The sequence below is a fragment of the Saccopteryx bilineata genome, chromosome 10 (assembly GCF_036850765.1).
Source record: "Saccopteryx bilineata isolate mSacBil1 chromosome 10, mSacBil1_pri_phased_curated, whole genome shotgun sequence".
Classification (NCBI taxonomy): Eukaryota; Metazoa; Chordata; class Mammalia; order Chiroptera; family Emballonuridae; genus Saccopteryx; species Saccopteryx bilineata.
Window position 1 is genome coordinate 12872051 of NC_089499.1, and position 24863 is coordinate 12896913.

Sequence of the window (24863 nt, forward strand, 5' to 3'; positions counted from 1 at the left end):
AATACCCAGAAGAAGGGAAAGTTCCTTGCTGTAGGAAAAGCGAAACCAGAACACTACTTGAATTTACCAAACAGGTATGGATACTGTTTACAGGGCACTTTAATTATTTAATTTACGGACCTACTAACCCAACCCGGAGTAAGCCACGCACAGACGTCACCCTGGGTCCTAATGAGTCCTTACTACGGCCCAGGGGCTGTGCACCAGGCTCTCTGTATATTCATTCATTTAACCCTCACAGCGTCCCCGTCAGGCCTCCCGGACAGCCTCGCCGCGCTGCGGAGAAAGCAGAGGCACGGAAAGATGAGGGCACATGCCCCAGGTCACACGTCAGGTGAGGATTCTCTGGCTGCAAAACCAACCAGCATCAATCAACCCTTTACTTGTTATATTTTCAGCAAGGCAAGCCGTGCAACTGAGCGCCTGGCCTGGAACAGCCCTGCCAGGCCTGTGCGCGGAGGTTCATGTCAAACGAATAACTAGTGCGCGCAGGAAGGAGGCCCGGCGATGCGCTCAACAGTGAATCGTACAGCCTCTCTCTCTCCCGCTGCCCCATACAGAACTCCAAAGCGCGACAGACAGTGTAGCCCAATGCGCCGACTTCAGGACCACACAAAGCTGCGTATTACTCTGACAGCAAGAGAAGCTTTGAGGATCTGGTTCTGGACTCACCCCTTTGGATCAACGTGGTGCCAGGGGAACCGACCCAGGAGGGGGAAAAGGAGAAGGCAGGAAGGGAAGAGAAGTGACAGGGGGTGGGGCAAGGCCACGTGGCTGAAGGCGAGGCCCTGGGCACATGCGGGTCTCTGGCACCGGCCACTCCCCTCAGGGCACAGAGATGCAGCGCAGGGAGGGAGACGACTCACAGCCACGGGTGTCGGACCTGGGGCCTTGTCTGTGCCTTGGTCCCGGACTGGTGTGAGCACCTGGGTGGGCTTCCGCTCTGGTGAGCAGGACAGTAGGGTAGGGGGTCCTGTTGATAGGATTGGAGAGCACCACTGAACCCCACCCCTCTACCTGGGAACCAGGGGCAGCCTCGGGAACTGAGGACACCCGGGCTCCAGGCGCATTCCTGGCACAGAATGGGGCGGAGTCTTGGACCAGGACATCTTACATCAGGCAGGGAATGGGTCCTAGTGGCCTGGAAGACGTAAAAGGCCAGCCAAGCACGATAAGGTGGGAGATGACTAGGGGTCACTGGCACAGCTCCAGCAGCTGACCACACGCAAGCGTGTTTGGGGGAGCCTGGCAGAGGGCAAGGAGATAGGCCGTTTCAACGCTAGTGCTGGAGGTCGGGAACCAAAGACCCTGCCAACCTACCAGGCAGGTCACCACGTGTAGAAACCCCAAGTCCAGCTAGACACGCAGGAACTGGGCGCTCTGGCAAGGGGATAAGAATCAGCCAGGGGCGGGGTCCCGGACCCACACACACTAGTAGCTGATGCAGGGTGGGAGCCCGCGAGGAGGGCCGGAAGGGGCAGAGGAATGGCAGAGGGCTGGGACTCGGGGCACAGCACAAGCCAGGCTTTTCTGGGGATCCAAGGCCTCAGTATGGTTTCCTAAAAAGACACCTTGAAGCGGGAGCAGGAATCTCCCATCTGAGAGAAGGCGCTTCCTATACGTCACCCTGAGAATCAGAGGGGCTGTTGATGCATTTCTGTACAAAGATATCAGCTTAGAGACTGGACCAGGAGGAGGGCCCGTTGGCATCTGGCCATGAAGGCAGGGGCCTGTTTCCAAGAACGGAGCAAGTTCATGGGAACGAGGAAGTTGTCATTCCTACAGCAAGGCAAGGAAGAAAGTGAAGCTCTGATTTCTACACTGTCCATCTGGGCTCTTTCGTCCGTGTTTTGGATCATTTCTGGCTAAATGATTGTGTTTGTGCCTGAATTACTGTGGTTGAAGAGAGCTGCTTTAATAATAGCTAGAAAGCCTTTCCTCTTTATTCTCTTTCAAGTCCTGAGCTCTATGCACAACTCATGCCAAAGAAATGCTTTCGGCAGCCAGAGGCCCGAGAAAGGAAGGCTATGCCAAGAATGGTGCCACAGAAGCTTTATCAGAGCCCAGCAGAGCTGAACCTCTGACATCTGCAGTAGAAAAGTAAATAAGATCAGGAACTTCGAGCCACAAAAGCAACCTAGTAGAAAATTGTTTTTAAAGAATATGGGATGATGGGGAGAATGTATCCAGAATCCAAGATCTGCAAATTAGCAACTGAACGTACATCTTTGAAGGGCTACAGACTTAAAAGTGAAGGGAATTAGTATGATTCCCTTTTTTTTCTACATCACAGCGCGTTTACAGCATCAAACTCTCTTGGCCATTTGTGAAGGCAGACCCCCCCCCAGGTGGATATGTGATAACTTATAATTTCATGGTGCCAGAGATGTGATAAAAATTATAAATATGTGGTCATGTATTATTTCAAAGGCCATGACATACTTGATCAGCCATTACTTAACTTCAGAGGACCATCAAAGGGTTGATTCTGTCCTAAGACGCATAAAACATGGCATGAATATGTTATGCTTTCTTTTTTAGACTGTATATTGAAGCCCATACCAGCGCATTATTCTGAGACCACCTTCACATGACATAAATGACAATACCATATAGCAAAGGCCAATACACGATTATGTAACTGAAACTTTAGCTGGATCCTTCAGATATCCAAAAACCTCATTTAAAAAGGACTAGCTCCAAACAACTTAGTTTTGGGGTCCTATAAATTCCAAACCACCTAACGTGGCATTCCAGGCCAGGGCTGTCCAATGGAAATATAATATGAGCCATGTATATAAAGTTTTCCAGTAGTCACATTTTCAAAATGTCACAAATGAAGCTGATGAAATTAGTTTTAATTGTACATTTTAGTTTAAATGTAACTTTGGTACATTTCAATGTGTTTTCATTATGAAATTTATTAATAAGATAGTTTTCATTATTTTTTCATATTAGAGCTTTGAAATCCAGAGTGAATTTTACTCTGCAACTACATCTCATGTTGGACAAGCCATATTTGAAGTGTTCAATGACAAATGTGGGTAATGACTACTGTAATGTTCCAGCTACCCCTTCCCCGTATCTTGACTTAAACCCTACTACTTCCCCATCCTTGCACACACCCCAAGTTTTTGCAAAGACGGGGACCAGACTTTCTAAGATGGCCCTGATGTCACCCACTCTGTCACATGGCTCCTCGGAGCCCCTGTTTTCAGTGCCATGGGCAGTGTTCTGTCCTGGTTACTGGCCGCAGCTATGGGGCATCTCTGCCCGGACTGAATTTACCTCTGACTATGTGACACTGGAGCAAGTTACTGACATCTTATTAGAGCCTTAGTTTCCTCATTTTGGAAACAGACAAGAACAGTGTTATTCCCAAGGTGGCTGGGAATGTAGAGAGGTGATATCACTGGAACACCATGCTCTACTCAACCCAATTAGCGGAGTGGCAAAGCAGTTTCTTCCTCCCCTCTGCCCCGGCCCGGGGCCTGGTCTGGGGTTGAGAAAACGCCCCCTTTCCCTTCCTGATTCCTTTGCCCAGGATGCTCCCTGCTGCCCAGAACACTGTGCTAATCCACTCATAACACCCTGTCTGTCTCAAGGGTCAGATCACGGGCACCCGCCTTCAGGAAGGCTCCCTTTTCCTACGTCCCAGCTCCAGGATGGAAGCGTTTCCACGGCTCTGACTTAATGTTTTTATTTCTCACTCTCTATAGCATCCTAACCATTTATATCAGACTTAGCTCACCTCGTGAGCCCTTCCTCAAGGGTATAGACCCTGATTAAATCTGTGAGCCCCTCCCTCTCTCCCTCCTCCTATCACTCCACCTTCACATCTGCCTGCCCAGGAAGCTCCTGACATTCAATATGATTTCAAAGCAAATCAATGGATACCCAAAGGCTTTGATTGAATATACTTGACCTTTTCACTATTAATGAATAATACCAATAATAACAATAAAGGAGATTTTTCAAAAATCTTGTGAGCTGTCCTCTAGCTAAGAGATTGATACTCAGTACCCTATACTCCAGGGGTCCCCAAACTATGGCCCGTGGGCCGCATGCGGCCCCCTGAGGCCATTTACCTGGCCCCCACCGCATTTCCGGAAGGGGCACCTCTTTCATTGGTGGTCAGTGAGAGGAGCATAGTTCCCATTGAAATACTGGTCAGTTTGTTGATTTAAATTTACTTGTTCTTTATTTTAAATATTGTATTTGTTCCCGTTTTGTTTTTTTACTTTAAAATAAAATATGTGCAGTGTGCATAGGGATTTGTTCATAGTTTTTTTATAGTCCAGCCCTCCAGTGGTCTGAGGGACAGTGAACTGGCCCCCTGTGTAAAAAGTTTGGGGACCCCTGCTATACTCCTTCCTGCTTCAGAGGGCCCCACACTTGCCCTCGATAAGGGTCCAGGTCCTCTCCTGGCATCTCCCCATCTGACACCTCCTGGGCCTTCCCCGTCACACAGTAACCCTCTAACGGAGCTGTGTCAGACCCCCAGCCATCCATCATAAAGTGCACTGCCCTGGGCTCTGCTATTTCAGGGCCCAACCAGGTGACTGGCTGGCTAATGCGCCCCACCAGCGCCGAGGAGGGAGTGCTCCTGCCCGCAGCGGCTCTCCTCTGAGACGGCAGATGCATTCACTGGGCAGGTTAATGCCACGGCATCACTGGGCATCTCTAGAGCCCCAAGGGGCCCGTGCAGGGATGCTGATCGGAAGTGCTCTGTGCATGCAGTTAATCTACAAGCCACAGGACATATTTATTCCGACCGAGTGAAGACAAGGCGGTCCGATTTCCAGCTTCCAGGGAAGATGCCACCAGGGGTGTTTGTTAATGCATTAGCTCAATCTAACCGTCCAAACAAAGAACACTGAGTACGAAGGCATTTTACTTTTGGGAAAAAAAGTAACTTCTTGAAAAATTAACGTCTTATAATACAATTTTCATTTGTTTAAAAGAAAATTTGTTCTTTCTACTTAAAAAAAAAAAGTGGTGATTAATCCTCAAAGGAGTCTCTCTGTATAATAGACTAGCAGACACTCAGATTATTTCTGGTGTAGGGAGAGGCTTTGCTTCCCTCCAGCGGTTCTTCCACATCCCCTGGCAGGTCTTATTTATTTCCTCACAACACTGAGACTTGACTCTTGGGGCTGGAAGATTGCCCCGACAGGCCACGTCAGCAAGTGAGTCACTGGCACCATTAGGGCCGCAGAACCGCGTCTCCAAGCACATCTTGTCCCCTCCCTGACCAGGGAGAAGGAGTATGCACGCTGTATCTGAGGTCGGCGGCAGCCAAGTGCCTCAGGAAAAGACTGGGCAGGAAGTCCCCTGCCACTTCCACTCTCCCGCCCTGGCCCTCCCTTCCTTCCCCTGGCCCTGGCCCTGGCCCTGGCCCTGGCCTCGCCTGGCCCAGCGGTCCTTGGCAGGCTTAAGGATGTTGCGAGCTCAGCAAACCCCGACCATTAATGGCCAGCTGCACTTACAGAAAACAAAGTCCATCGAACCTAACCCCTGCTCCCCCACGGACCAAGTCCGACATCAGCAGGTCTTGGGACGTTATCCAGGTGCTAACCAGCTTCTTGCGGGTATACGGTCAACGAGAAATTCTCAAGTCTGTGGCTCTCTCGTTTACTGCCTCAAGCTGAACACCAGAGTACATGCAATTAACGGTCACTTTAAAAACCACTTTTATAAAGGTGCCTGAAATATAAAATCATTGAGTAGAGCAAAGTCCCTTTCTGTCCCCATTTTCTTCCCCCTCTGCCCAACTCTGCCTGTTCCCCAACCCCTTTTTCTCTGGCTATCACCACACTGTTCTCTCTCTCTCTCTCTCTCTCTCTCTCTCTGTTTTTAACTTAATCCCTTCACCTTCTCTGATCCAGCCCCCAACCCCCTCCCCTCTGAGAGCCGTTAGTCTGCTCCGTGTGTCCTCGCCTCTGTCCTCAGTCTCTATTCTGTGGTCAGGTTTATGGACGGGGGAGCTAACGCTGACTTGCCATCTGGTTCTCATGCGCTAGGCCCAACATGTGACCTCACTTCCATCACTCTGACTCCTTCACTCTGCTCAGCTGAGCAGCAAGAGTGTTTCCAAGAACATTCCCCAAGGGCGTATCATCGGCAGAGGAGTCAGAAGACCCCAGCCCTCTGGGCCTCAGTTTCCTCCTCTATAAAATGGGGGGGGGTGCTGGGCCCGGTGACCCACCCCAACCTGGTGGTCACTTTTGTACCAGGTCTTCAGAGCTCTTTCCCTGCAGCAGGGCAGAGGAGTGTTCTAACAAAAGACTCGACGTAGAGGTATGAGTGTCGCTCTCCCAAGAACTGTTCGGTGACACTGGCTATTTTTCGGCTGCACCTGCCAACAGGAAAACTAAGCCAGGAGCAAGCTCAAGCAGCCATTGTCATCGCAAACTCCATCCATTCTACAGCTAGTAACTGACAGGGTGAGCAGCCCTAACAAGACCTTGACTGGGGATGTGGACAGTCTCATTTCTTAACTAACTTTGTGATGCCCAGCACTGAACCTGGCACGCCATTCTACAGAGGACAAGGTGTTTTTTTGTTTGTTTGTTTATTTATTTGGTGAGAGGCAGGGAGGCAGAGACAGACTCCCACATGCATCCCAACCAGGATCCACTCGGCGAGCCCCCTACCAGGGGATGCTCTGCCTGTCTGGGCCACTGCTCCATTGCTCGGCAACCCAGCTATTTTAGTGCCTGAGGCAAGGCCATGGAGCCATCCTCAGCACCGAGGGCCAAGGAGGAAACATTTGAGCCATGGCTGCAGGAGGGGAAGAAAGAGAGATAGGTCAGGTGGGGGATGGTTGCTTCTTCTGCATGCCCTGAACGGGAATTGAACCTGGGACTTCCACATGCCAGGCTGATACTCTACCACTGAGCCAATCAGCGAGGGCCAAGGTGTTCTTAAATACCCATAAGTGTGTGTTTACATGACATAAATACTTCCAAACTCGGAGCTAGGAGCAAGGATGTTCATAGGAGACCTGTTTCCACTTGCCCACATAGGGTTCACCGCCCCCAGGAAGGCAATAGAAGCCTCTCACCTTAGCCGTTCTTCCTCTTTCTTTCGAAGGTTGAAGTCTCGCTGAACCACCTGGAGAACATGCTCCGTTTCATCGTCGGTCAGACCGGACAGGTCCAGCTTCCGCCCCATGGTTTAACGCCAAGCACAGACGAGAAAACAAGACCTGAGAAATCAAGGAGAGACCGCAAACTGAGGGCAAGATAAAAACTGTTGATAGATTAAATCAACCCATTTTGTTATTAAACAGAAATGGAAACACTGTTTCTGTAAGCTAGCATCTTACTGTGCTCTCACACTCAGCGAACATTCACAGACGACTTCAGCCGGGCTACAGATCAGAAGGAAAGGCACTGACCATCTGCCGGTTTCATTCATCCTAACTCTTCAATTAGAAATAAGTAAGTTTTTCTCTTCAACAAAATAAAGCACACACGAGACCGAGAGTGGATTTCCATGAAACGCCAACAGACAATAATCCAAACATTCTAAATTTCTATGGTTTGAAGTTTTAAATTCTAAGTAATGTGATTGCAAAATAAAATATATAATATTTAAAAAAACATAAGACACTGTGTGTGTCCTTGAACTTTTCATCACATGAATATGAAATATAAACTAGAAATCAATAAACTCTCCTCTGCATAAGGGGAAAAACATACAAAAATAATCTTAGGTTGTCATTTTCAGCAGTAGAAAAGATAGTATTTCAAAGAAACACCTCCCAGCAGTGCATAGCTAATGATTATGGAAAACTATATTTTTAAAAATCATTTTTAATGCACCTAGAGATAAAATTAAATAAATAATGCTAACAAATCACCCCAAACTGAAGGCTATCATAAACATAAATGCAAACATCCTTAGCAAAATGTTAATGGAAGCAATCCAGCAAGATTTCAAAACAATTATTATCTACCACATCCAAGCAGTTGTAGCTAAGTGAGGCCAGGCTGCTCCGGCATTCAAAAATCAATCAGTGAAATTCAGCATGTTAACGGAATAAAAGGGGCAAATCCTATCATCATTTCAATAGATGCAGAAAAAGCATTTGACAAAATGTAATGCCCATTCATGATGGAAACCCGCTGTACAACATAGACCAGAAGAAAATCTCCTCAATCATTTAAAGGCCATTTAAAAAAAGAAAAAAAGAAACAACAAAAATCTACAATTAATATCACACTCGATGATCAAAGACTGAATGCCTTCCTCTAAGATCAGGGAAAAGGAGAGAATGTCTACTCCCGCTACTTCTACCCAATACCGGATGTCTTTACTATAAAGCTACGTTAATCAAGACACAGTGGTATTGGCATGGAGGTAGGTAGGTTTGCTAGGGCTATTATAACAGATTACCACACACTAGGCCAGTGGTAGTCAACCTGGTCCCTCTCGCCCACTAGTGGGCGTTCCAGCTTTCATGGTGGGCGGCAGCGGAGCAACCAAAGTATAAATAAAAAGATAGATTTAACTATAGTAAGTTGTTTTATAAAGATTTATTCTGCCAAACTTAGCGAAAATCTGACATAAAGTACTTGGTAAGTAATTATTATTATATGCTTTAACTTGCTGTAACCCTGCTTTATAAATTTTATAAAGTAAAGTTACTTCCCTACTTTATAAATCACCATTACTGTGGAACCGGTGGGCGGTTAGAAAATTTTACTACTAACAGAGATACAAAAGTGGGCGGTAGGTATAAAAAGGTTGACTACCCCCTGCACTAGGCGGTTTGAACAGCAGAGATTTATCTTCTCACAGATCTGAAGGTTACAAGTCTTCGCTTGCTATTCAGATGAAGGTGATCTACCGTCAGTCTCCAAATAATGCTGATAATCATAGAGAACAGAACAGTCTCAGTCCTTAAAAGTCTTTTGTTAAGTAATTAAAAACCTCATGACTGTATGACGCAAACTAATCTCAAGATTTAACCAATAAATCACAACAAAAATTTCAAGTACTTAAAAAAAATTTTTCATGCAAATAATGCTGTTTGTCAAAAGCAAATCTTTGGTTCCCTTTGCCCAGTGATGTTGGGGTGGGGTGGAGGTCGGAACAGGGAGGTAACCCAGTGCACCTGCTGGTCCACAGAAGTAATTAGTGGTAAGACTCCACCTATCAGCGGCAAAAGGTACGAGGGGAGCTGCATAAATTATCATCTTCTCCTCTCTGAAGTTTAGGAAGAAACAGATTAGAGGGCACAGTGAAAATGGAGGCTGACTGCTTCCTATAAAACACCCCACTGAAGGTGATAATGGCACTTTAGAGTTTCCCAGAAGGTGACACATCTGTCCCCATTCACTTTATTTCACTGGCTTTTGATATCTGAGAATTCTAAATGAGATTCTAAGGTACCCAGTTAGTAAAAGACTGAAGTGGCATCTCTGATCATATCAAATCTAAGAAGAATGATCGGGACCCAAGAGAGATAAATGGTTTCTGTAAAGAAATAAATGCAGTAGCTCTAAATGGACAAGTCTGAGAATAATGAGGAAACCTTCTTTTTGGGGGAGGAGGGGTGAAAGCTTCTTCCTTTTTCTACAATAAACACAATTAGCTTCCCTGAGCAACAAGAGAAACAGCATCTTAGGGCTGGAGAAAGCTCAATATCCCTGAGTCAGAGGTCACTCGGGTATGATTCTTCCATCTAAAGATGACGGACTGCTAGCCCAGAAGAAGGGGGTGATTATCCAGACCAGAGCCGATTCAAATGCTCCCGACACCCAGTCCAGTGCTCCCGCCCCTGGATAGCTCTGGTTTATACCCAACTAAGACGGTAGCGGAGAGAATACATTTTAAACGAAGTAATGAGAAAATTAATATGACTTCAAGGTTTAATTATATCACCATTTCCCTAATGTGTGTTTCTCAGGTTACTGTTCCCATAAGTGGTCTGAGAAAGGGGAGCTCAGCAGTTAAACGAATTTGAGAAACGCTGCAAACTGCATTGCTCTCTTGGGGATGCTCAATGCTTGGATGCCTATCAGAGCCTTCTGAGAAGTCTGTCGCTGCAGAACCAGGTTGATTCTGTTTAACCCTGTGTTTCTCAAATGTGTTTGTCCACAGATATCTCTTTCTTTGATAACAGCTACCCCTTCACATCCAAAGAAAATGACTAGCTGGGAAATACTGCAGTGAGTCCATTCCACGATGACAAACTCCAGTAGCTACTCTAATGAGATTACTGAATTGGGTTAGCTGTGTTTTTAATGTAATTATTGCAAGAAGCTACAGAGTTAGATGAGTTTTAGAAGATGATGATTTTTAAAAAAGAAACTGAATGCATACAACTTTAGAATTGTCCACACTGTTCCTGACTCGAATAAGTCTCACGAGGAAGAATATAAACACTTCTTTAGGAAACTGGTTAACACATACTTTGTGAATAAAAACACCCAGAATTCCAAGAATACTAAATCTATACAGGAAGGTTCATCATGAAAGGTCTACACAAGCGACTTTCTGGAGAAGTCAAGGACATAAGGTTGAATGAGATTTTTACAAATCTATAGTAAGTCTGTGTGTGTGTGTGTGTGTGTGTGTGTGTGTGTGTGTGTGTGTGTGTGTGATGTACATAACTTAAAGAGGAAAGTAAAGAGATTAACTTGGAACATCCAAAGTCCTAAAAGTGATACAGGGCAAATACTGCTGGGGCTTCCTGCTTTGACAATGGCTAGACCTTGACTAAAACTAAAGAGAAATTTCTTATTCCTATAAAGGAATCTAAATATTAGAACTCTCTCATTTAAGGCACTTGGTAAGGGGGAGTGGGATTTGGCCTGGGAAGGAAAAAAATACACATGAGATATACTTTCACTGTGACCATTCTTTGGAGCAAGTGGTGCTCACTGTCCTTCATTTCTCCACCGTCATGGGTGTTTCACAGGAATGGTCCAGAGCAGACGTGGTTACGCCACTGGGCACAGCTGACTGGACCAACCCTAAATGTCAGAGTCACTCTCCTGGGACTGACATTAACTGATCAGCTTGTTGATCTCGGTGGCCTCCTGCAATACTGCCTGAGAATGCCACCAAATGCCCTTTTATCTCTGCCATAATATTTCCATTTTGCTTTTTTTTTTTTATCACTTTGGTTTCTTTAACTCACTAACAAATGGTCCTTAAAACTCTCACAAACCTGACACGATTGGCCAACTATCCCAATACCATTTATTAATCAAATCTCTCTGACTTAAATGGCCCATGAATAGATAGATAGATAGATAGATAAATAGATAAATAGATAGATAAACAACACACAAACACACATGGATCTTTCTTAGGACTTTCTGTCCCGATCTGTCCTAAGCTGGAGATCTACTAGCTGATCTCGTGCCAGCAATACACTTTAAAACCTGGCATTGCGAATCACCTCTCAGTATTTTTCCTTTCAGAATTGTGTGATTAACATTACTGTGTCCACTTATGTCCCTACATGAACTTTAAATCATTTTGCCAAGTTAGGAGTAAAAATTCAAATAAATATTTTATTGATTGAGGAAATGTATTAATTCATTTAGAGAAGAACTGTTAGGTTTTCTATATTAGGTCTTCTCATAAAGGGACTGGGGACAGGTAAAAGTTTTCAAACTTGGTGGAGAACCTAAAAATAACACCAAACTTTTGCTGCATAAAATAAGAAAGCTTACAGAGGAAAAAAAATTAATAATAAAATTAAAAGGTAAGTGACAACTGGGGGAAAACAGGACAGATGATTATTTTAATATATTATATTAAGCATCCTTAAAATTCTCTAAAAGATAAAATTACAAAGCTCGTGGAGAAAAGCAGTTCAGCAACTACCAATGTCCAAAACATAGGTTAATAAAATACTTCGTATCACTAGTAACCAAGGAAGCTAAAACCAAAAGGAAAGCGGATCACTTTCCCAGAATCACGCACCTTGTAGCGGGCTCCAGTCTGGGTTCTGAACCACCAAGCAAAGCTGCCTCACCTAGCTAAAATATTTCAAAATCATGTTAACCAACCAGCTAGAAATAATGTGTAATCTTATTCTAGGACTAGAATAGAAACATTAAATTACTATTGAAATGGTTTTTAATGTCAGTTTGAGCCTCTAAATCTCTATTTTGGTAGCTACCTTTACAAACTATCTTAAGACTGGTGGTAGGGTTTAATGTGACCTGCAGTGCAGTCCAGTGCACAGGCCTAATGGATCCTTTTATCGGATGCAAAAAGGAAGGACATTCTGGAGAAGACCAAATTTTCTTTGGGCATCAAAACTGAAACTGGGGCCGCAGGGAAAGAAATCAACATGCAAAGCATCGACCACTTCCTTCTCTGTGAAATGGAAGTGTTCCTAACTGGGGACAAGCCCACGGGTCTTCAAACCATGCGGCAATCCCCCAGAAAAAAAAGAAACCAAGAAAGAAAATTGAAGAGTAATGGAAGAAAACGAAAGGAGACACAGAAAAACATAATAGAGAGAATGGACAGAAATAAGTTATCTGAAAAATGCAAAAAAAGGAAACTTTCTGGAACTAAGAAATATATATTAATTTGCAGAGTAAAAGGAACCACTGAGTGTCCAATACAAAGAATGAACAATGACCCACATTTAGGTGCATGGGAGTAAATTTCAGAACACCTGGTTTAAATAATGGTAATAAGAAAATTTGCTGCCATTTAATGTATTGATCCATTTAGTCATCACACAGTCTTAGGAGACAGAAGCAATTATTACACCCATTTTTCAGATGAGTAAATGAAGGCAAAGAAAAGCCAAATAACTTGTTAAGGTAACACATCTTGACAGAAGATCAATAATACAAAATGAAGCAAGGTGTCTGGTTCCAGAGAAGACCTCTTAGCATCCACATTGCCTTTGCAAGCAAAAACTAAAGGCACAAAGCTAAATTTTTCTCAAGGAAGAACTGGCTGGATACATTGTGTATAGTGCTGGATACAATGCTTATTCCTTGGAAAATTATACAGCTATTAAAACTGAGTTATTCCAAGGGAGTTCCAATCATAGAGAAGTAGACTGTATCAGACTAACCTTCCTGCAGATAACAATTACAAACTTTTGAAAAAATATAAATATAGCTACTTGCAGGTTTAAGAGAACAGTCAAAAGAAGAGAAAAGTTTGAGGGGATCTGACCCTTGAAAGAAGGGAACTATATTTGCTGGGTAACATTCAGATTTCTAAAGCTTCTTCAAAGAGAACAGACAGCAGTCTGAGCGATGCAAGATGATTAGAGCTCATGAAATATCAGAGGATGCAGTTTTGAGCTATTTGGAAGTTAGGGGGAGGGGTGGATCCAGAAAGGAGGAAGCCCCAGAGGGGAGTTCTGAAATCAACCTATAAACTGCCCTCAGATCCTTGGCTGACCCCAGAACTGTGTATGTGGTAGGGGGTGGTGGGGGGAAGATTCTAAGGAGCCCACTTGAAAGCAGTACATGGAACACTGAAAAACATGAGCAGAAATTTCAGCTGCTGCCCTTGTCAGTGAAGAAGAGTTTGGAGTTTGAGTCCTGCCAACTTAGAGGGTACTGGTAAACGCCTCAAGCTTTTCCTTTGAAACCAAAGAAGGGCCACATCTTAAAAGTAAAGATTATTTCCTGGGATTAAAATATACACTTACATGTAATGATAATGTAGAAATATATCTGAGTTATCTAAAATCATTTTTAATGATTCTAAGGGCAAAACCTGGAATAGATCCCTCCTAACAAAGTATAAAATCAAGCTCCATAAAACCAAGATGACTTGCCTGACCAAGCGGTGGCAAAATGAATAGAGCATCGGCCTGGGATGCTGAGGACCCAGGTTCAAAACCCCAAGGTCGCTGGTTTGAGCGTGGGATTATAGACATGACCCCATGTTCTCTGGCTTGACAGCCCAAGGTTACTGGCTTGAACAAGGGGTAACTGACTCAGCTGCAGCCCCCTAGTCAAAGTACATATGAGAAAGCAATCAATGAACAACTAAGGTGCTACAACTGAGTTGATGCTTCTCATCTCTCTTCTTTCCTGTCTGTCTGTTTGTCTCTCTCTCTCTCTCTCTCTCTGTCTTTCTCTCTCTCACTCACTAAAAAAAAAAAACCAAACAAAAAATCAAGATGACTTAACTGCCTTAAAGAACGATCTTTACAATATGTCTTCTACAATGTCCAATACACAATCAATAATCACTAGACATGTGAAGAAAAAGAAAAAAAGCTACTCAAGGTTAAGGGGAAAAAACAATGACATATACTGAAATAACCTGGATGTTAGGATTAGTAGACTAAACAACAGGAATAAAACAAATATGTAATTTAGAATAACTATAAATGAAATGAACCCACTTTTTTAAAAAAAGGCAAACTGGGTTAAAAAGATAATAACAAATTTTATATTCTATATATGAGGCATATTTAAAACAAAAGAACTTATAGGGTAAAAGTAAGAGAATACACAAAAATATATCACATAATAAATAAAAAGCAGAAGTTGTAATATATATATCAAAGTCAATTTGCTACAGCAAATTTAAATTGTTTGATAATCTGTATATTTTAAGAAAGAATAGAATTTGATATATCTACATTCATTGATATCTCCTTGGTATATTGTTTAGTAAAAAATGCTTTGGAAACACATTTGGTATGAAGACATGCAGTATACATACCTTCAAAAATATTCATTAATCACCTTCTGAAAGTACCAGGTGCATACTCTTGGAAAATTAGACCAAAGTGTGTAGAGAGTTGGAATTATTAAGACAGTAATTTTATGTTCCTCTAAATAAGCATTTATTAACTATAATAAAAAACTCTGTGTATATGCATATATACAGTTCATTTTGGGGGAAAAGTAAATAAAAAAATAATATGATTTATAAAAAATAAAGCTGGGCTATGAGACAAAAAAATCCATTAGTAGTCCATATTTTATAAATAAACCTTGAGGGCCAAGTACACAAAGAGATACAAAAATATGCGATAGTTTTGGGGCATCCATGATGTGTGACAGCTGCAGAAAACTTAACAGGATATAGAGCAGCTGTACTGGTTCAATTTATTTTGCTATATATTTTGTATAATATATATAGAATGTTTGACACTTTGTAAGCCCTTTTATCATTCTCTCAACTTTATGCCAATAACATGAGAAATTGTTTTTAGAAAGCTAAGAATGATTCTAGATAATTCGGATCTATTTCTACATCATCACCACATCACTGCAAACGTGGTCTCTACTGGCCAAACTTGTGGTCTAAGTGATGTTAATAACTATGATGCTAATGAATTAATAATAACAGCAGTGGCTAATATTTTTACATTGTATTATTTGTGACAGGCTCTGCTCTAAAATCGTATGATAATTTTAGACCTAATCTCTATTTGAGGGAAACTGAGGCACAGAGAGTGAAATAAGCGGTCCAATGTCACCAACAGGTCAGTGGCTGTGCCAAGCTAAAGGAGACTTGACCGCTGAATCTAGGTTCCTAACCTAAGCGCCATCTTACCCTGCTGCTCAAAGGGTCAGTAGAAGAAGCAATCACACTGGCCAAATCTTTCCTTCCATGGGTATGAAACCATTTTTATTTTATTTATTTATTTATTTTTGTATTTTTCTGAAGCTGGAAACGGGGAGAGACAGTCAGACAGACTCCCGCATGCGCCCGACCGGGATCCCCCCAGCACGCCCACCAGGGGCTACGCTCTGCCCACCAGGGGGCGATGCTCTGCCCCTCCGGGGCATCGCTCTGCCGCGACCAGAGCCACTCTAGCGCCTAAGGCAGAGGCCAAGGAGCCATCCCCAGCGCCCAGGCCATCATTGCTCCAATGGAGCCTTGGCTGCGGGAGGGGAAGAGAGAGACAGAGATGAAGGAGGGGGGGGTGGAGAAGCAAATGGGCACTTCTCCTGTGTGCCCTGGCCGGGAATCGAACCCGGGTCCCCCGAACACCAGGCCGACGCTCTACCGCTGAGCCAACCGGCCAGGGCTGAAACCATTTTTAAATGATGGTCCTAAAGTTCATGCTGTTTTTAAATTTGAACTTGAATCATAAACCCACATTTATTTAAATATTAGAAGCCCTTGGCTAACCCAAAAGATCTAACTTATTTGGCACATAGTCAAGGACATGCCCTAGAATCTTTCTCCATGGGGCATCTCCAAGTATATTTTGCCTTCCGCAAAGTTATCCACTTCTTGGATTAGATGAACTCTCGCTGGATTCCAGAGCAGGATATAGCTACAGCGCGCTGGAAGTTCCCCGGGCATGTGTCATTAAATCCCAGTAAATCTCCAGCAGGTCTGACAGCCCACCTACACAAGAAAGGAGACTGGAAAGACTAATATCCTCAGCTAGGATATCAGCACTATCATTTCTTCGGCAGAAATCAAGATCAGAAAACCTGAAGACATGACATTGCTCACTTCGCACTAAAAGACCTATCAGTCAGTATATCACCCAATTATAGTGTGAGCTTCTGCTGACGCCCAGAGAAACTCAAATGCTCCTGTTGCTCAAGATGCTGATAAAGTGTCTGCTGCAATTAAGCTCATAAATAAAGGAAGTTTAAATTTGGAATTTTCAATGGAAAAAAAAATGCAAGTTAACTAGGTGTAAGGCAGATAAAAACCTTTTTTTTTTTTTTTAACTACTTGGAATTTGTATCCAAGTTTATATTTCAGTTTCCTTTGGCTTCCTTCATTGGTAGGATTTGGGGGAAAGACACGAATACTGATTAAAATACCATTTTAAATAAGCACTCCTGAAAATGGATAGAAAATAAAAAACTAAAACAAACAAACAAAAATCTTTACTAACCTAACAGCAATCCTATAGCCAGGAGGAAACATCGATTATAAAACTCAGGCTTAGCTCTGGCTAAATGAAAACATGAGTCTACCTGCCTCATTTGAGAATTCTGCGCCGTATCAGCTGTTAACTTCGAAAGGAATTACGATGCCTGGTGCAGCCTGACCCAGCCCTTCTTGGCGTCCATATCCCTGCACATCATTCAGTCTGCACCAGGTATCCCCTCCCTCTCTCTTTCAGGACAAAGTCAAGATGTCCAGAAGAACTGCACTTTGCTAGAGAGGTCTTCCAGGAACAGGAAAAGAAAGCTTCCTGGCTTGAGATCCTAAGCCCTTCCTATCTGGGTGGTAGGGGCTAGCGCTCCAGTGGTGCCCCCATGCTTACCCTGGGCGTGGCTGTATGCCCTGCAGTGTCCCCAGCATGGGTGCTGCAGGTCTCCCTCCTAGCCGTGTCATCCACACAGCTCCCCCAGTTCAGGATCCATCTCAACTCTAGAAAAGCTTCCCTGTCCAGTCCAGGCGCCCCCACTTCCTGCTGCCCCCCCTCTGCTCCAGCACTTTTCCTGCTGCCAGCCTACAGCGGTCTGCTTATGACAGAGCTCGCTGAGGTCAGGGACCATACACTGTTAGTCTTTATTTCCTCAATGCCCAGTCAGGGTGTTGAATCAATGTGTTTTGAGGTTGGTGAGAAGTTGGGAGAAGGAATATAAGTACTTTAGGTTTATCACAGAATGCACTACGTCCTGTAGATCAGTGGTCCCCAACCCCCGGGCCGCGGACCAGTACCAGTCCATGGGCCATTTGGTACTGGTCCGCAGAGAAAGAACAAATAACTTACATTATTTCTGTTTATTTATATTTAAGTCTGAATGATGTTTTATTTTTAAAAAATGACCAGATTCCCTCTGTTACATCCATCTAAGACTCACTCTTGACGCTTGTCTCGGTCACGTGATACATTTATCCGTCCCACCCTAAAGGCCAGTCTGTGAAAATATTTTCTGACATTAAACTGGTCCGTGGCCCAAAAAAGGTTGGGTACCACTGCTGTAGATAATGTTCTTTAACACTAGAAAACTAGGAAAGGCAGAATTATCAGTCCCATGTTACAGATGACAAAACTGATGCTTACTTTGATTAAACACTTGCCTGATGTAATGCCAATGGCAGTCAAAGAGGTGGAGTCAGATCCAGGCTGAGTTTGGGCTCCAGGCTCTCTCCCTCCCTACTTAGAGCAAAGGCAATATCTCTGTTGATAGACGTATATCAGAATTCCACTAAATTCTGAAGCCATCTTTCAGATGACATGACTTTTCACCACCCTTTCTACTACTCTATAAATCTTTACCAGTTGAATTCCCAAACACTGACCAAACATTTGAAAATGTTTAAAGGGCGGGGAGAGGTTTCTCACAGCCTCTGAATTTAAAGCACGGTGTTTATTTTGTTCACATCAAAGCGGCTTCAGGCCTATCAGGCTTTGATCAATCAGGCAGTCCCCATAAAGTTGTACTTTGAGAGCAGATATGATGTTTTCCTCTGCCCAATATCCATCCAAAACACATAATTTAGTAACACCACCTAACTTCATGCTTAAAAACTCCTACCGCTACATTTAATGTGGTCTTGAATATGCTTAAAATATAAGTACAGGATACAGGCCAGGCCAATAAGACTCCCCTCTCCACCACCACCCGCCCAAATTTGAATCCTATTCCAAACAACCCAAATGTTGTTTGTAGTTGTAGCTGAGTAATTCCCAAGGCACCTCTATGAAGAGGTTCTCCATCTGTTCATATTACCAACTACCAAGATCCTTCCAGACATCCTAGTTCCTCCTTCTCTGAGGCCTCCGCATCTCTTTCCAAAAAAAATTCCTTGTTTTGCTTGAATTAGGTAAAGGTTATTCCTGTCCCTTGCAGTTAAAAAAAAAAATTCAAACTGGCATAATCACATGTATGAATAAAAGAACTCCTGTATCCTCACCTGAACAGGAGCTGAGATGACCTTCTAGGCATTTTAAACTAAAGCTTGAAAATAAAAATTTTATTAAATATACATAAAACGTTTTAGAAATAACCATGTCAATTCATTGATTAGCTAATATTGGGATTAGAAAACACAGAGATAGATAACAAATTTTTATAGTAGATTTTTGTGTGGGGAAGAGGAGATAAATGTTCCACATAAGAGGGAAATAAATGATAGAGACAACGTTGATTTCAGTTTTTCACACACGACAGTAAATAACACCTATATAATTCCTTACCTAACTAGGCAATAGACAGCAACAGTCTGATCTTTCTTCTGAAGAAACAAGCTTGGAGAGATTTAGTAATTTACCCAGGGTAATATATTGTATCTATTCAACCCAGGTAATATATTGTATCTAGTCATTCAAATGAATATTGGTCTCCTTCCAAAGTCTGCCTACTGTGACATACTGCCTCCAAGTAGCATAAGTCATTCTAATCTACCCAAAAGGCTCAAATAGCCTCTAACCCATAGCTTAGATTATATAATCTTTACTTCCAAATGCAAATGTCAATTTCATGTCATATCTCCTTAGTGGGCTACGCCAAGGAATATGAAGCAGACTGTCTTCTGCCAAATGTCTCAAGAACCACATCTTTAACTCCTAGTAAATGATATCCAGCTTTCAGTAACAGATATGCCTTGGTTTGAAACAGCTCCACTGAACTCAGAGCCAGCCTCGTCAAACCAGCATCAGGACCGGGAGGATATTCAGCACATTTTAAGACTAAAAACAATCACCACACTTCAAGTGCAAGCCTGATAGGTGGAGGTTGCAAAGAAAGGTTCATCCAAAAAGAATTACTATTCCAAGTGCCAAATGAGAACCTTAAATGTAACGTGGTAAGCTCCACAAATCACATAAATGAGACATTTCCCTTATGTTAAAGAATCCATAACTACTTACTTATTTGTTCTACAAACATCTGGAAATGCACTAAACATCTTCAGATATAAAAAGAAAAATATCGATCACTGTTCTCCATGTGTATCATAATTAAGCAGTGGAGACACAGAGGTCAACAAACTGATCTCACATGAAGAGTGAGTCACACTCAGTCTGGGAAATGACAGGGCTGAACAGCTTGGGAGTGCAAAGAACAGAAGGGGGCCCGGAAAGGGCATATAGAAGAATTACTAGTTGGAGACATCCAGATGCTGATCAAAGACTTCAAAGGAAAACCTGGGGAATAAAATATCCATAGGAGGTTTTCAAAACCTGCAATATATTCTTAAGAATCTACAAAGCCATGTGTACACATAGGGCTATGAGCATATAGAGGGCTGTGTATTATATATACTCAGGAAAGAACTAAAAAGACTCTAATATCTCACGTCTAGGTGAACCTTCAGGCACTGAGCAAGCAAGAAGTGAAGGCTAAGACAAATGTATAAATTACCTGCCAGAGCATTAAAAAACATTCTCCAACATAAACACAGAGTTTCTTTGGTAAAAGCTGGGAGATTTATTGATTCAGTGGGTTAAAGATATCTATATCCAATCAGCTGATCCCTAAGCTAACCAAGCAGAACTTCAGTGACCACACATGACAAAAAATACTGTACTAACACAATTAGTCCGGATAAGTCACCTAACAAACAAACAGGAACGGCGAAGGAGAAGGTGAGATCTGATTTTCAGAGTTATCGCATTATATTATTTGAAATGCCCAGTTTTCAACAACAAAAAAACTATGATATGTAAAGAAAAAGAAAATTGACTCACAGAGAGGGATAAAAGTGGTCAATAGAAACTGTCCCTGAGAAAGGCCATATACAGTGGTCCCTTGAAATATGAGTTTAATTCATTCTGTAACCGAGCTCGTTAAGTCAACTTGTATATCAAACAAATTTCTCACATTTAAAATAACTGAAATAGATTTAATCCATTCCAGCATTATTGAAACATCCTCAAACCATCCTAAATTATGAAAAAATACATGTTTTTAATTAAGAAACACATATGTATACTTTACCAATGCATAACAAAATATATGAAATAAAAGAAAAAAGTGTTCTTTAGTACTGTATTCTCACCTTGGAGACAGAGGAGTGCAGCTAACGGAGGTGAATGGCGGAGGAGGAGGGAGGGAGGAAGGGATGCAGGCACTGTAGACACGTAAATTAAAACTGCACTTTCTTAACACTAAATGTAAACTAAAACTTCATTTACTTTAAACAAAACTAAACCTGCACTTTCTTTACTTAAAATGAAACCACAAAAACTTAATTGTAAAAAAAATGCACTTGCTTAACTTTAAACTTAACCTAAGCTTAACATTTCATATTTTTCATTTAATCATCACCTGTTTTTGTGTTTTTGGCTGCACTTTCAGCACTTTCACTTGCAGGACTTTTGAATAAAAATCTATCCAAAGAGGTTTGCTTTTGCCTGCCTTTTAAAATGTTACAGAAATGTGACAAACAAGTGTCATTAAAAAGTGCTGAAGCACAACCAGTTGAAACTTTCTCTGGGTGTTTCTTTTCAATGAAACTTGAAAGCTTCTTCCACATTGCCAGCATGTCTCTAATTTCACTTATAGAAATCAGTTCCTCTGACTCTACCTCCTCCTATTAATCTCTTGCAGAAGCTCCATATATCGCATCATCTGTAGCTCCTTCAACTCCTCAGTTGAGAGTTCCTCCTCATATTCCTCGACGAGCTCATTTATGTCACCCTCATCTGCCTCCAGACCCATCGACTTTCCGAGGGACACAATCTCCTCCAACGCTTCTACCTCGGTCTCGGTCTCTGGTTCGAATCCTTCAAAGTCCCTGTCTGCAACAACATCAGGCCATAACTTTTTCAATGCTGAGTTCTAAGTTCTTCTTGTAACCTCTTGCCATGCCAAGTCAATAATGCCTAAACATATCACGATGTTGTAGTGATCTTTCCAAAACTCTTGAAGGGTTAGAATTGTATTCTCAGTCACCTCAAAGCAATGGCGGAACAAGTGCTTTATGTAAAGCTTTTTAAAGTTGGAAGTGACCTGCTGATCCATAGGTTGCAAGATTGAAGTTGTGTCGGGTGGGAGGTAGAGGACTTTCATGAATTTGAACTCATCAGAATATCATCTTCAAGACCAGGTGGGTAGGCTGGAGCATTTTCAAGGATTAGTAATGTTTTCATCGGGAGTTTATTTTCCTGAAGATATTTCTTCACTGCAGGACAAAAGATGAGATTTACCCATTCAATAAAAAACTGCCACATAACCCATGCCCTAGCATTGGTGTGCCACATAACCTGCAGTTTTTCTTTAAGAATCTTGTGAGTCTTAAAGGCTCAAGGATTTTTGGAATGATACACTAGCAGTGGCTTTACTTTATAGTCAGTGCTAGCAATTGTGCACAATGCAAGGGTCAGACAGTCCTTCATGGGTTTATGGCCTGGCAGCTTCTTCTTCTCTGCGGTGATGAAGTCCTCCGGGGCATTTTTTTCCAAAACAATCCTGTTTTCTTCACAATTGAACACTTGTTGGGAAATGTAGCCTTCCTTTGTGATAAGTGCAGCAAAACGTGTGATGTATTCCTCAGCTGCCTTAACGTCAGCACTCGCAGCTTCACCATGCCTCACCACTGAGTGGATGCCAGATCTCTTCTTGAAATTTTCAAACTAGCTGTGACTTGCCTTAAACGTATCCTCTGATGCCTCTTTTGAAGTTGATGGTTCTTTCTTCTTCAAGTCGCTGTAAATAATATGTGCCTTTTCGCATATTACTGTCTGGGTCACTGTATCTCCTGCCAGCTCTTTCTCGTTCACTCACACCAGCAGAAGCTTCTCCATTTCTTCATGAATATTTGTCCTTAATTGGGACAGAATTGTAGTTCCTTTCACTGGATTTGTGCTTTTGATGGCATCCTTTTGTTTAAGGATAGTACAAATTGTAGATGTATTGTGGTCGTACAGCCTTGCCAGTTCAATCACTCGTACACCACGCTCATGTTTTTCTATTATTTCTTGCTTCACTTCTATCGACATCATATTCTTCTTCTTCTCACCACTGCCCTTTACACTCACTTTCTTTGGCCCCATGATAACACTCAAAAATGTTAGTAAAAAATGCAAAAATGATGCAAGAATGAGTACAGCACACAAGATTCGACTTGATTCTGCGGGTAACACGTGAGAAAGAACGAGATGCTGGTGTTGTGCTGCCGATATTGGACCTGAGCGCCAACGTGTCAACTAGCGGCAGCTTCCCGAATCACAACTCGTATCTTGGAATTTCGCTCGGATCTCAAACAAAAAATACACAGCTCATATCTTTTAAAAAAAATCATATGTTGGTCTGCTCGTATCTCAAGGTACCACTGTACTGAATTTACTGGACAAAGCTGTTAAATTAGCTCTTTATAAATATAATCAAAGTACTAAAGGAAAACACATCTAAGAATTAAGGAAAAGTATGAGAATAGAGTTTCATTAAAGAATGTCAGTAATGAGACAAAAATTATGAAAAGAACCAACTATAAATACTAGAGTTTAAAGATGCAATAACTGAAATTAAAAAAAAATACTAGAAAGACAAAACAGCACATCTTAATTGGCAGAAGAAAGAATCAGCTAACATAAAGATAAATTTTGAAATTTTTTAATATTGATATTATCCAGTCTGAGGTATAAAGAAAAAAAAACATTGAATAAAAAGAAGAGAGCCTTGGAGATTTCCAGAATACCATCAAGCACACCAGAAAAACTGGAGTAAAAATCAGGAATAAAAAATATTTGGTTAAATTATTGTGCATATATCCAAAATTTGATAGAAAGCATTAATCTTCTTATCCAAGAAGTTCAGCAAACTCTAGGTAGGATAAATTTTAAAGGATGCACATCTAGACTCAGAGTCAAACTGTCAGAAGACAAAGAAAAACAGAATCTTGAAAAGGGAAAATGACATTGCATACAAGGGACTCCAATAAGATCAATGGCTGACTTCTCATCAGGAATTATGGAGGCCAGAAGGTAATGAGATGACATATTCAAAGAACTAAAAGGAAAGAACTATCATTTAAGAATTCTATATCCCGAGAAGTTATTCTTTTAAAATGAAGAAGAAAATTAACACACTCCTGATAAACAAAAGCATGGCTTCCTATAGTCTGGATGTCATCATCTTGAGACTGTCAGGCACTAGTAGTCTCCTATAGCCCTGTGACCTCCGTCTGAACCCCTGACCCTCCTGATACCTCATGGAAGTGACAAGCTCGTGCTATTTTAGGCAAAACTTCCTCCTCCACTAAACAGAGATAAAAATTATGATATTTTTTTTCCTGGCAAATGAGAACAGGTCTGGAAATTGAAAATGGATTGGGATTGTCTTATCTATATCCATATGAGATGTGATTGCATTTTCTATCTATTCGACCATGGTGGAAATGTCTTCAGAAATGAGGATGGTAAAGGTGGAAGGGATTCTTCCACAGCCTCTGCTGGCAGGGTCTGGTGGCAGTGGGTCTTGGGAGATGGTTTCAAGTGGCATTAGATGGGCACTCAAACACACCCTAAGCCAAAGTGAAGGAAGTTAGCAAGGCTGTGGGAATGGCCAAGAGAATGGGAGTGAGAACCAGTGGTTCTCAACCACTGGGCTATATTGCTTCTCAGGGACATTCAGCAATGTCTGGAGAAGCTTTTATTTGTCACAACTGGGGACATGCTACTAGCATCTACTGGGTAGAGGTCAAGTGTTGCTGCTAAATGTCCTGTGATGCACAAACAAATAGTCATCTAGTCCGAAATGTCAATAATGCCAAGGCTGAGAAGATCTGGTCTACATGGAACAGGACGAAGCATGTCAGACTGTTGCCCTGTGCTCCTGACATCCCCCGTCTTGCCCAGCTGAGTTCACAGTGGGCCTTCACCACTGTCAGTGTGCATGGAGGCATAAGGGCCTGAAATTACTACAGAGACTCTGGACTCTGAGATCACTCACAGATAGTTTGAGGGTTGATTTTATGTATCAGTGTGACTCGGCCATGGGTGCGCAGATGTTTGGCTAAACATTATTCTG

At 42.3% G+C, this 24863-nt stretch overlaps 1 protein-coding gene across 5 annotated transcripts in view; it reads right to left on the bottom strand.

Annotated features, from left to right (window-relative positions):
- Positions 1–24863, bottom strand: part of MYRIP (myosin VIIA and Rab interacting protein) — a 232449-nt gene that overhangs the window by 191761 nt on the left and 15825 nt on the right. For 4 of the 5 annotated variants that reach the window (XM_066244530.1, XM_066244529.1, XM_066244533.1 and 1 more), the window contains one exon: positions 7067–7210. In XM_066244530.1, coding sequence (XP_066100627.1) covers positions 7067–7176 — 110 coding nt within the window. In that variant the 5' untranslated portion in view covers positions 7177–7210. Of the gene's footprint in view, positions 1–7066; positions 7211–7330; positions 7346–24863 lie in introns of those variants that run through there. The other variant, XM_066244531.1, reaches the window with a different exon arrangement.